Consider the following 14,499-nt stretch of genomic DNA (forward strand, 5'->3'; position numbering starts at 1 on the left):
TCGATTGTTGTTTGCCTTAGCCTCTTTGAATGATCTTATAGTTCATCAAATGGATGTTAAAACAGCGTTCCTAAACGGAGATCTCGATGAGGAAATCTATATGGAACAACCAGAAGGCTACGTACTTCCTGGAAATGAACTAAAGGTGTGCAAACTAGTCAAATCCTTATATGGATTAAAACAAGCACCAAAATAATGGCATCAAAAATTTGACTCTACAATATTGTCAAATGGATTTATTCCTAATTCTTGCGACAAGTGCTTATATACAAAAGTGCACAACGACACTGTAATATTTTTGTGTCTTTATGTTGATGACATGCTAATAATTAGCAACAAAATGAATGGAATTTTAGAAACAAAGAAATTTCTAACTTCCACTTTCAAGATGAAAGATCTTGGACTTGTTGACACAATTTTAGGAATAAAAGTCAAGCGAAATAGTGGGGGTTATGAACTTAATCAAACAAATTATATTGAGAAAATGCTTGATAAGTTCAAACACCTAAATTTTAAGGAAGTAACCACTCCATTTGATCATGTAATCAAGCTTGAAAAGAATGATGGAAGAGCAGTGGCTCAACTAGAATATGCAAGTGCAATCGGATGTCTCATGTACTTAATGCAATGTACCAGACCTGACATATCTTTTGCAGTTAGTAAAATGAGTAGATTTACTAGCAACCCGAGTAATGAACATTGGAAGGCAATCACGAGAATTTTTGGCTATTTACTGAAAACCAAAAATCTTGGCCTTCATTATGGTAAGTTTCCTGCCATATTAGAAGGATATACCGACGCGAGTTGGATATCAAATGTTGGAGATCATAAATCTACAACTGGTTGGATATTTACACTAGCTGGAGGAGCAATTTCTTGGAGGAGCAAGAAACAAACATGCATCACTCTTTCGACCATGGAATCAGAGTTTGTGGCTCTCGCTTCCGCTGGTCAAGAAGCAGAATGGTTGAGGGATCTTCTTTTAGAAGTTCCATTGGCTAAGGACAATGTTCCAAAGGTTATGATACACTGCGATAGCCAAGCCACTCTAGCAAGAGCATTCAGCGAAGTGTATAATGGAAAGTCTAGGCATATAGGACTTAGACATTCGTTCGTGAGAAAGTTGATTAAGGATGGAATCATTTCACTCACGTATATACGAACAAGCTATAATTTGGCTGATCCGTTTACTAAGCCACTGGCCAGAGACTTAGTAAAAACAACCTCGAGAGGCATGGGGTTGAAACTCCTTGAGTAAGAGTTCCGACAACGGCGGCAACCAAATCTTATGTTAACAAAACATTAACTTCAAGATTTTCAATGGGTAACAACAAGTCGTTGATTTGGATAATTGTCGAACATTTCGTGATAATGTTGACTTTGAAACGAGGGTTGAGTTTTACTTTAAAAACTCTTAATGAAGTTCAATACCAGGGGTACGTGTCTTGTGGAAAAGGACACAATATGAACTTCACCTATGTGAATTTCGAGATGGTGCCGTCTCAAAGTGAGAGTTGGAGTTTCTCTCATGGAAAATTCATGAAACAGGATAGCACATGGCCATAAATAAGTGCTAAGCGAGTTATGCAGAGGAAGAACCTTTAAAGAGTGTGTGTAAGGCGACACCGGTCTAATCATATGGATTCATGGTTTAAAAGCTTTGCTACCTAATATTCCGATTGAACTTTGTGTTGTCCTCACTAAGGTTAAGTTTTAAATCGAAAGATACCTAACTGTATTAACACTCTTTATATTAAATTTCTAGAATTATTAGTTTTGTCATTATTAGAACAAGTGGGGGATTGTTGGAAATTATGAGCATTAATTTCTTCAAGTTATGTTCCAAAATGACAAAAGTGAGAATGGCAATAAATGCTTCATAAATAGTCCCACATAGAAAGTGGAGCAAACTTTAAAAGCATTTATAAAGCACTTGGAACAATGTACATTCCAAAAAGAGCCAAAGAGGATAAAGTGCCACATAGTCATATGTGGTGGTCCCAAGCCTTATGCCACTTGTCTCTACCAAAAACACCCTCGCCGGTGTTATGAGCAGCCGAGACTTCCAATAGTTCTTCACTCTCCTTGTCCCACAAAACAAACTTGCATTTTGTACCAGCATGAAGAACACCCACCTCTATTTTATACCTAAGTTTGTAGCCTTAAAAATGTAAGTTCAGATTGCACAGACAAAAATGGTGTGAAAAACAGTTGATATGAAAAATTATTGGCGTTTAGACCTGAAAATGGCAGTTTCAGTGTCATGTCCCTTGACACACTTGTAGGGAGGTTTATCACCAGTCACTTTGTTCGGGCATTCATGGCATGCCTGGTAGTACCAGCCATATTTTGAGGCAAAGATTTTTGTGATTGTGGCAACCGTAGCACAAAAAGTGGTCTGAGTTTACAAAACGGCGGTAAACAGAAGATCAAATATAATAACAGTTAGACTATATATGATAAAAAAAAATGAAAGATTAGTACGTCTTTGAGTTTAACGATTTGCTCAAGAGGAAGAAGAACAGCATTAGACAACAATTTTTGGGTAGGTGATTGGCGAGAACTGTATGAGTTTTGCGACCTTCCCTGAGACTGCTGGCTGCGAAGTCCCGAGACAGCCACTATAGTATCCTGTGTAAGCCTAAAGACGAAAATAAAATTGTCAGAGTTAATTAAGAAGGATGATACAAAGTGCAGGATATTGTAGTAAACCAAGTCAGGACATTTTAGCAAATTTTTGATTTTTTCCATGTCTTCATTAATAGACACTTTGGTGACATTGTAAGTATTGGTAACAGATAGAGGATATTTGCCTGAAAAGACAAAATAAGTTAATAAGAATATGTACTTCAAAACCTAAAACACACGTTATGAACCGTATGAACCAGTATGGGAGTAATTTATACCAAAAGCTTCTTTGACTTTGGCATATTGAATCATAATCACAACAGGAATTGCAGTATCGACCTGCTGTTCAACATAGTTGATAAACTGCACCGCGTACGCCTCCCATAACGTAACCGTTATAGTGTTGTTGCTACAGAAAAGAACATTTAAACTACGATATCAGTAAACATATAAGATATAAAGGGATACCATTAACATGTATGAAAGGTAACAAACAAACTTTAAACCTCAAGTCGCGAATGACAAAGTTGACCTGTTGCTTTTTACTTCCCACCTGGACCTGTGTGTACCCAATTTCATCAACCACTCCGATAACATCTGTACAGGTCATTGGGAAAACGTGCATCAGGTTAAACCAAATATGAGATGCAGAGTTCTATATAGAATATCAGATTGTATGAAAACGTAAATAGAGTTTAACCTAAAAGTTGATCTTTATTCCATTTCCCAGTTAAAATATCAAGGAAAGGAGTGAGCCTGCAAGCCTTTTCCTGAATCTGATGTACATTTCTATCCCCAACTTTTGTCCCACCAGTAAATTTAAGGAGGTACTTGTGAGCAGAAGGTTTGAACAGCAGATCATTCAGCTGAACTTGGAAGTTTGCAATAGTGTAAGTATCATTAACAACAAACAGCGAATCAAAATTCTGCCTATAAACGGGAGGTACGATAACATGAATATCACTTCCCTAAAAAAAACAAAAGAAACAAAATCTGTCAATATCAAATAAATCATAAGAATGCTGCCCACAGCAAGCGATTACAAACACAAATAATACACTTTTTAACACCTCCATGCAACCAAATATAAACCTATTAGAACAAAGGCACACGCTTTACACAAAAGAAATGAGGAATCCAAAATATAGCAACTCACGAACAGTTTATATGAAACAACAAAAAAAACAATGGCTTTTCGCAAAAATGTTGAAACTAACCTCAGAATCATAAACAACCATCTCGAAATGTTCTTTGTTGTTAGAGATGACACTCCATTTGTGATGTATTTTAACAACAACTTTCCAAAGTTCCTTTTCATCGTTAATATCAGAGATCTTTTCCAACGGTCGTGCCATTTTATTGGCTCAAGGTAGGGTTCAAACAATGGCTACAGTTCGGTTCGCACAAGAAGTTTTCCATTGGTTTTTAGGGTTTGAAACGTAGAAGTTGAGAGAAAGGTGAGTGACAGAAGAGGAAGAGGGAGAAAATCTCCAAGATTGCATCTAGGATTGTGATTAGAAAGCAACATTGGGAGTAAGGAAAATCTGAAAAAGGGTACAGTTTGTGTTTAGAGGAGCAACTTTCCTCAACCATTTCGGTTACATCACAAATAATAGGACAAATAGTACATTAGTGGACCAATAGAGAGAGCTGCAACAGAAACTAATAGTTTGATGATAACCAAAGTCAGAATTTAGTCCCAAAAAGTAATATTTGGACTCATTTTAACCCTGAATTTCATAGGTGGCATTTTTTTAGCAAAGGGCATGTTGGTCTTTGCCAGGTACTTGTATTTTCTTATTTTATAGATATTTATTATAGGGTAAATAGCTTTTTCGCCCCCTGCCATATAGGCGAGTTTTGAAAAACCCCCTGTAAAAAAAAAGTTGCATGGATTACCCTAACATTTGAAGATTCTCTCATTTTTTACCTTCATCACATCCAGTCAGCAAAAAAACTGATATTTTTTTATTTTTCATTCTAATGATGTGGATGACCTTGTGACTTATTATTTTATTTATTTGTTAATTTTAATGCCACGTAGGCATAACATTTTAAATTAATTGTTAGTTAACATGAAAAAATATACTATGATTTCAAAATTTTGTGGGAGGCAGGAATTGAACCCACTCCTTTCACTATAAACCTTTAGCATCTTTTCCACTACACTAGATATTTCTCTTTAATACATAAATACATTTAATTATTGTTATAGTATAGTATATAGTTAATAATTTTAAATTAGGTAATAATATTAATATTTTTATAGTATGTTGTAAATTATAGTTAACAATATTTCAGTATTAATATTATTAACTGATTTGAAATTATTAATATTTATATTTAATAATTAACGTATTAATATATAATATAAAAATTATTTATCTATAATTAACGTATTAATATTTATAGTTAATTTGAAATTAACGTATTAATATTAACAGTTAATAATTAACATATTAATATATTATTAATTAAATTATTTAACTATAATTAAGGTATTAATCATTTTTATAGTATATAGTTAATAAAATTAATATTGAAATATTAATATTATAAACTCTAATATATTATTATTTTTATTTACATAATCAAATATAACTATATTTGAGTTATTATATATTATTTTTATTAAATTTAAGTTATTGTACATTTAATAAGTTTTTAAGTATTTAGGTTTATTAAATTTAAATTTAAATAATTTTAATTTTTAAGTTTATTAAATAATAAATTTTAATAAAATTAAATTACAGTAATGAAATATTAAGTTTATTAAATATTTAGTTTAATAAATATTAAGTTACAGTAATAAAGTTTATTAAATAATAAATTTTAATCAAATTAAATTACAGTAATTAAATATTAAGTTTATTCAATATTTAGTTTAATAAATATTAAGCTACAGTAATAAAGTTTACTTAATAATAAAGTATAATCAAATTAAATTACAGTAATTAAATATTAAGTTTATTCAATATTTAGTTTATTCAATATTTAGTTTAATAAATATTAAGCTACAGTAATAAAGTTTACTAAATAATAAAGTTTAATCAAATTAAATTACAGTAATTAAATATTAAGTTTATTAAATATTTAGTTTAATAAATATTAAGCTATAGTAATAAAGTTTATTAAATATTAAATTTTAATCAAATTAAATTACAATAATTAAATATTAAGTTTAATAAATATTAAGCTATAGTAATAAAGTTTTTTAAATAATAAATTTTAATCAAATTAAATTATAGTAATTAAATATTAAGTTTATTAAATATTAAGGTTTAATCAAATTAAATTACAGTAATTTATACTATAAGAGTCCTTAAGTTCGTCGTAAAAATTGAGAGAATTTTTAAATGTTAGGGTAATCCATGCATTTTGGGCTAACCACTAGGCCACTTTGTCAATTATGTTTTTATATGAAAATGAAAAATATATATTATATATTTAGTATTATATTAAGATATATATTATAGTTAATGTACATTATATATTTTTAGTATATATTTCCTGTTAATAATATATATATATATATATATATATATATATATATATATATATATATATATATATATATATATATATATATATATATATATATGTGAATAGGAATTTTAAAATTAATATTGCTAAGTTTTTTTTTAAAAATTTATAAATTTAAAACGTTAATATTTATATAAAAAATATAAACGTTAATATTTGTTAGGAATTTATAAATTAATATTGCTCAATAATTTTATAATTAACATTTTTTTGTTAATTATAGTAATTTACAATAATTTTATAATTAACATTTTTTTGTAATATTAATTTTATTATAATATTTTTTTTATAATACTGTACATTAATTTTATTTAATATACATTAAAGTTATTTATAACAATGTATATTAATGTTTTCTTATATTTTTTTATGATATTAATTTTATTTAATATACTGTACATTAACATTCTAACATATATACTTTTAATATTATAAATTTTTAATATATTATAAACTAACAATTAACACATATTAAATAAAATAGTTATAATATTAAAAAGTAGTTAAAACGTAAATATTAACGTAGTTAATATAGTTAATATTATGTTTTATAAAAAACTGTACATATTATTATTTATTTATTTAAAAAAACTGTACATATATATATATATATATATATATATATATATATATATATATATATATATATATATACTTTTAAAAACATTAGTATTATATATATATTTTATTATTATTATTTAATATATATAATTTAATATAATTATATATACTAAACTAAAAAACTATACATATACTAAACTTAAAAACTGCACATATTAAAAAAATGTAGTAAAACGTTAATATATATACTTTGCTTTTTTTGTTAGTTTATAATTTTGTTTGTTTATATAATATACATTAATTATTACATTTAACGTTAGCGTTTTGTTTATTATATACTTTGTTTTTTAATATATATACTTTGTTAAATTTTTTCATAAACTAACATTTTTTATAAACTAACATTATTTTATAAATTAATTTTTTTTTATAAACTAACATTATTTATTATTATATTAATGTTTTATTATAGTGTATATATTAACATTATAAAAAAACGTTATAAAAAAAATTATAAAAAAATAACGTTTTACCATATGTTAACATATAAAAAAATGTTATAAAAAAACATTATAAAAAAAACGTTATATAAAAAACGTTAATTACATATAAACAAAAAAAACATTTAACATATATGTTAACATATAAAACAAATATACTGAGTTAATATATAAAACAATATAATATAAAACAAATATATTGAGTTAATATATAAAACAATATAATATATGATTTCATGAGCAAGATTTAAACAAATAAAATGAGTTGGTTTAGTGGTTGGGTGTTGAGATCAGTGTTTTAAAAATCGGATCAGACATTAAACCGGTGAAGGTACTGGATATCAGATTAAATCAGATATCTCGGTTAAATAGACCGGTCGTTATAACAAAACTATATAGGTATAAAACATGTCGAACATGATGATTCAGTAGTCTCTACAATATATAACTGGCACTTAAATTTTTAAAAAATATCATATCTTAAATAAATTCAAAAGTTCATAATTTAAATTCAAATTTTAAACATAGATATCGCACATAATAAAATAGTACAAAATTACAAAGTATATATTTGCAAACACATTTAATCGTAACATAATCTAATTGAATAAATTATAATAAATAACTTCATTGTCTACTAAATTTAATTTCAAAGAAGAAAAAATTATTTCAATATTGGTATCTCCTTCTTCAATATCAAAATCATATGCAACAAAATCAACCGCATCCGAAACATCTTTATTTTTATTTTTATTTTCTATTTTTTTCTTTTATTTTTTCTTTTAATTTTCATTAAAATAATTAAAATGATGTTGTTTTAAGTTTTTTAAATTTAAAAAAAAAATTAAAAATGTATTTAAACCACCGGCTCTTGAAAATCGCCGGTTTTGACCGGTTCACACCGGTTCAATGACATATCCGATCCAGCAATCGAACCAAACCGGTTATCTGTCCGGTTTCCGGTTCAACCGGTCCGGTCTGATTTTTAAAACACTGGTTGAGATGCTAAATATGCGTTCAAGTCCAGCCAGCCAAACAAGAGATTTATATGCTCAGTCAGTCAAGTATCCATGTCCAGTCAAAACTAATAGGGGGCAAAACCGAATCTCGCCCTAATGGCAGGGGATGAATATATTATCCCAAATATTAAGGGGTGCTGTCATAAATACTAAATAAAAAATATTATAATTCAAATTTATAAAAGTTATTTATAATTTATAATTATGATTTTTATGTTTCATCTTTAAAAAATGACAACTATTAATAAAATTAAAATCTAAAATTTTATTTCTTTTAACCAATACTAATAAAAATAATAAATAATTGATCATAATTAAACAAAATTTAAATTAATAAATTTCATTAATTTTATTATGCTTAATCTCAAAGATCAAATCCAAGAGCCTAACACCATTACTGTTGTTAATTATATTAGACTTGGTATGGTTACAAATAAAGAGTAAGAAGGAAAAAAATGAAGGTGAAAATAAGTAATAAATATATGAGAAATATAAACAATTGATATATTATTTAGATTTAATACCTTTTGGTCTTGTACGGTTAATTTTAGGGTTTTGATTGTCAATTAGACGGAAAAAATTAACATAATATATTTTAAAAAGTTAAATGATAAATATAGATATTATTTAAATTTAAAAATTAAAATAAACTATGAAGTTAACTTTTAGGATTAAAAAGAATATTAAACTTATCATTTAATATATTAAAAGACAAAAAAAAAAGAAAAATAGTAATTGTTTTCTAAAATATGAGAATGTACTTTAAATATAGAAAATTCGTATCAAAATTTAAATTAATTTTTTTTACCCCTAATTCATTATTTAATTTTAATAACTAGATTAATTTATCTAACTTTTCATTTAAATTATTTTTAATAAGAAAATATTGTTCTCTCTCACACTAATTTCTTCTTATGCTTTAACATCCACACTCAATATAACTAATCATAATAATGAACATGTTAACTTTTTTATTTGTCATATATAAGTTTGTCGGTCCCACCACATTAAATAAATTAAACTAAAACAAGGATCCAATTCATTTTTCAAAACATATTCAATTTCCTCTCCAAAATTATTCTACACTCTCTACCCATACAAACTACCAATGTCCATCCTAGTATATTAAAAAAAATGAAAAAAATGAAGGGTACCACTGCACCCTTGGGCTCCTCTTAAGATCCGCCATTGATTCTTACTATGAAATGGACATTCTGCACCTCAACCTTGTTTCCTTTAGAAACATCCTTCAATGATATGAACTTGGAATATGAAGGATTGATTCATACCAGAGGGATTCAGCCCCATCTATATATAAATATGTGAATTAATCTACGTTTATCAGGTTCATAACGAATAAAGTGATTACAACTATGGGACTTCTGAAACTATCTGTGTAGAAAACTTTGGTTCATGATTCACCAATACCATATTTTTTCATAAGCCATCATACTGAGCAAGTATTGGGTAATTTGGGTGATATTTTTTCACATATGTAAAGAAATCCCTTTAATTCTACCATGGTGATACTTACTTCTACGTCAGTAGTAGAAGAAGGACAAAGGAAGGATTTAAATCTCTCACTTTCTAAGTTTAAAGTTTAAACACATATTGACTGCATTTTGTCTTCAAAATTAATCCAATGAAGTGCCTCATTCATGGATGCGGGAGATTCAAGCATTGAAAATGAAAACATAGGACCAACTTCAATATTCCTCCATGTTGTTGTTCCTAGTGTGTGCATTTCAACAACCATAGTATTCGGTTTACAATTTCTCCACAATTCCATGTTCTTATCACCTTATATTCAATAGTTTTAGGATGGAAGCATTGGTTTTAAATTACGGTTACGTCTGCGGCTACTATAGTTGCGGCTGTTGCGATGCGATTGAGGTTGTTGCGGCGTGAATTTCTTTTATCAACAAAAATAATATACTTTATTATTTATTTTATGTTTCACAATCTATTCAATTTTCCCTCTAAATTCTTCATATATCTCGATAACAATTCGCCATCACTTCGAATCTTTCATCTTTTTAAAACATACCTTAAATTTATGATATAAATAAGAAGCAAGATAAAACAAGTAATTTTTTCAAACAATGTACAAACTATTGCATGCTGATGCTGTCGATACGGACTGATGCGGCCATCGCAGCGTTATCATATGGTTTTTATGTGACTTGCAATCACATTGTAATTGCGGTCTTATGCGGACACTACTACAGCCGCAATATTGCGGCCTCATTACGTGATGCAGCCGCATTTCGTGATGCAGTCCGCAATTTAAAACCTTAGATGAAAGCCAAGACTGACGCATATTGGTATCCGAGTAGTATTCATAAGTCCAGTAGCTTCTGGAAGTCTTAAGAACTCACCTGTAATTGGGTTGCAAAAAACTAAATGGTTTACACTAGTTAACCTACTTGGCAAGGAAAGAGAGCAATTTGACTGACATAAGCAAAGCAAGCCATTGCAGGAATTCACCACATCAAATTTATTATCTATTAGATTGTGATGAGGGAAATGGCGAGTCCTATTTGGAGTCCGGAGAGGAAGCTTGAATTTAGGATCAAAATTTTGATGAAAGCATGAAACTCTTGATTTTAAGGTTGGTGCTCAAAAAGGTGCAAGTTATTTGACACTAATGATGAATGACTAGTCCGAACCACGAAACCAAGTGACGTAGATTTGGTGTATAATGCTGTGAAATATGGGTCTAAAATAAGTGAATTCCATGTTCTCAAACACATTTACAAGTAAAAATAGTATGGAAAAATGAAACATAATCGAGATAAAAACTGCATTGAGTTTAATAAATTAAAATATTAATCAACTATGTTGGTTTTCCCAAAACCAAGGGATAATATGATTTGCAAGAGTTGAGAATTCAAAACCAAATCCGAACTACATTTTTTTTATCAATTTTCTATAAAATCGACAGATAAGAATTAACTTTAAAAAAAAATAAAATAGGTGAATTGTATTATTCTATGTAGTGTCCGCAACCGCTTCCGGATCCGCGATTGCAACCGCAATTTAAAATCACTTCTTCGTATAATGCTGCGAAATATGGTTCTAAAATAAGTGATTTCCATGTTTTACAAACACCTTTACAACTAAAAATATCTTTGATGGGGAGTTGAGCGAGAATGCGACTGATAATTGAGTCTGGTAAATCCGAGAAATTGAATCCGCGCCTAGTCATGTCAGAGTCAATTGAGTCACTTCCTCTTTCCATGGCAATCCTGATATACAAAAAAGAAAGAAAACAACCAGAAAAATAACACAACAATAATAGTAGAGAAGATCTACTGTCAAAGTATATTGTTTCATCCAGATACAATAATATATAGCCATAACAATATCCTAAAATCAGAAAAATAAAAAACATGGATTGAAATACAAAGGAAATATAGGAATTGAATAGCATACTGAGTGAGTGGATGATTTCTAACAACCAAAAGGATGAATGGCTGCAAGGATCCACTGTATGCTGTATGCATCATGACGGCAAGCCCTAACTCGTGTACGCTGATATACAAGATTGTGAATTGTTTGACTACTTTATTTATAAATAGGTTTATTACGGTTACTTTATAGAAATTTTGGGCCAATTTTCAGGATATTATCTTCATAATTCAATATTTTGTATATTTTTGTATTTTTTACTTTTGGTTTTGATTTTTATCTTTATTCTATATTTTTATTTTAATAGAATTGCGATTAAAACTTTCGTTCTCAACCCTTTATATACAAGATGCCATATACTTTTTTTTAGATGAAATAATATAACTTTTTTAGTTTAATAGTAATAATATATTTATGTTAATCTTGTAGGTTTTTATAATTAATTATATGCAATTCTAATTCTAATATTTCACTCTACATATATTCTATAATATTAATTCATTCATTCTCTATTTGACACTTAGTTTTATCCAACAAGTGTTTGTACATATTAATTTATATCTTTTTATGAAGAAAAAAAACCACATAAAAAGTAATGTGTATTAGGATAATCCCATTTTGTTCCTTTGAAGGTAAACCAAAGGAGGAGGACAAGCCAATTCAGAGTGAGCATATGGCTAGCCTCTCTTGCCGCCTAAAGCAAATGTTGTAGTCAACCAGCGATCATATCAAACGTTTACTAGTTGTAGCATTCACGTTTTGGTCGGATAACTCATCCTATTTTGAACTTGGTTAAGTTCACCTATTGTTCACTCACAAAACGTAAGGATTCACATGTCCTAAGACATTAACGGTTTAGAAGTTTTGTCAAAGAGTAGTTGCGTTCTCCACAAAAATATAGGCAATAACGGTCTCACGCTTCTAAGAGAGGGGAGAACAACTATTCTCCGGTTCCTAGAACTCAATATAGATATCTATAAATATCTTAGCTAAGGAAGTTGAAAGGGGATTCAATTCACTCAGCAACCACATAGATACATAGTTTTTCACCATCTATGTGTAAGCTTTCTCTAACACCAACATCAATCCTAAAACCCTTAGACAACCCTGCACAATCAAAGGTTGTCCCTCATTGTAATTTTAACAAGTACAATTGAGAGCCACAATAGGGCTCGGTGAAACTAACATATGCCACACATATTGTCGTTCATCGCTCACTTTTGCCACCTTCTCCATGAGAATGACAAAATGAAGCTGAGATATTGCCACCAACTCCATTGTATGAGGCTTTGTTGATGGTGGAGAATCCATTTTTCCACTGGAAGTATGCTAAGCAGATTTTGACAGCGAGCTTTATATCTTCCAATTTTGAAATAAGCTTAGAGATGGAGACAAAGTCCAAAATCACCTTCTTTAGCAAAAACGCCATTGACACCCCCTCGTAATAATGACCTCATGGTCATCATGCTAAAATATGATAATTAGGACATAAAATAGGTGTTGGTTGACCTTGGAAGCTCAACACATGTCTTGTTCATGAGCGCCTTTAAGAGACTCTGATTTGACCCAGATGACATCGATACATTACAAGGATTTTTAGCTAGTCTTTCTAGCGAGAAAGTAGTGAAAGGTCAAATAACACTCAAGACGATGTTGGGTTTAAAGGCCAACGCAAAGACTGAAAAGGTGAAATATCTTGTAGTAGACGTTTCGTCCCCCCTACAACGTCATCTTAGGGCGCCCGCCCTCAACTTGATGAAGACGGTTTTATCAACCCTCCGTTTGAGCATGAAGTATCCCTCCAAATATGTTATCTACAGTTAGGCGAACTCCCAGTAAATACGATAAAGGAGAAAAAGATTCAAAAGTATGCCATAAAGTACACCATGATATTAGAGAACAAGAAATCACATTGGTTCTCATGAAGGTTCACCAGGGGACATGTGGTAGTCATATTTCTCAAGGCAGAATATTATTGGTCCACTCCGAGGAAGGATAGTAAAACATTCACTAGAGAATCTGAAAAATGCCAAAAGCATGCCAATATACATCATGTGTGATAGTTGAGATTATTTATTATGTCATGTTGCCTTGGCCATTCTACCATCGAGGCATGGAAATTTTAGGCCTTTTGCCACTAGTTCTTGGCCAAATGAAGTTATTGATCGTCACAGTAGATTATCTTATGAAATGCATGGAAGCTGAAGTTGTGGAGGCACGCATGAAAAACTGAAGTGTTGGATCTTTGAAAGAGGATTGAGGTTGGGCTGCAAGTTTTGGGAGAATATAAGGCTCAATGAAGCCCATAATTTGAAATATTTATTGAGTTGGGTGCATCAATATTAATTATGAGGAAAAACTCTTGGCCTTGGGGATGAACCCTAAATTAGGGGAACACTGGACTCAGCCGACCGTTAAAGAGAGATGCCAGTTGACATAAAGAAGAAGGAGTGTGTGGACTTCAATCCAGGTTTGATGTTTATACTACTCTAAAAACTTCAAGGGATAAAATCTAGAAATAATGTGCAAACACAAAATTTAAAGAAGTCGGGATCTGGAGTTTGTACCTGATTAAAGAGTCTTCTCGAACAAACAAGTCTAAGTACTGTTCTTTCTACAGAGTCACAACCATAACACAAATGAGTTCATCCAATTGAAGGACTCGTGAAAATGGGTGATTGGTTGGGTAAACTAAGGATGACATGAAAGGCCGAGAATACTCCCCAAAGAAGAATTGTTCACTCTAGAGAGAGAAATCCCCTAATATAACTATCAAAGCTATTGGCATAACCAAAGACAAGGATACTAGTAGTGGGAAAGAAGAAGGAAACGAGGGA

At 29.8% G+C, this 14,499-nt stretch overlaps 1 protein-coding gene and 1 pseudogene across 1 annotated transcript; both read right to left on the reverse strand.

Moving 5' to 3' along the window:
- Nucleotides 1–2,224: 2,224 nt before the first annotated feature.
- LOC131649835 (uncharacterized) lies at nt 2,225–3,983 on the reverse strand. The gene is made up of 7 exons (XM_058919589.1): nt 3,846–3,983; nt 3,329–3,596; nt 3,135–3,225; nt 2,907–3,037; nt 2,713–2,813; nt 2,485–2,631; nt 2,225–2,398 (listed from the first exon to the last, which is right to left on the reverse strand). Exons 1-7 carry the CDS (start codon nt 3,981–3,983, stop codon nt 2,225–2,227), a joined length of 1,050 nt encoding a protein of 349 aa, XP_058775572.1.
- Nucleotides 3,984–9,578: 5,595 nt separating this feature from the next.
- LOC131649836 (F-box protein At3g07870-like) lies at nt 9,579–13,091 on the reverse strand (annotated as a pseudogene).
- Between the last annotated feature and the right edge of the window lie 1,408 nt (nt 13,092–14,499).

The sequence above is a fragment of the Vicia villosa genome, linkage group LG2 (genome assembly GCF_029867415.1).
Source record: "Vicia villosa cultivar HV-30 ecotype Madison, WI linkage group LG2, Vvil1.0, whole genome shotgun sequence".
Lineage (NCBI taxonomy): Eukaryota > Viridiplantae > Streptophyta > Magnoliopsida > Fabales > Fabaceae > Vicia > Vicia villosa.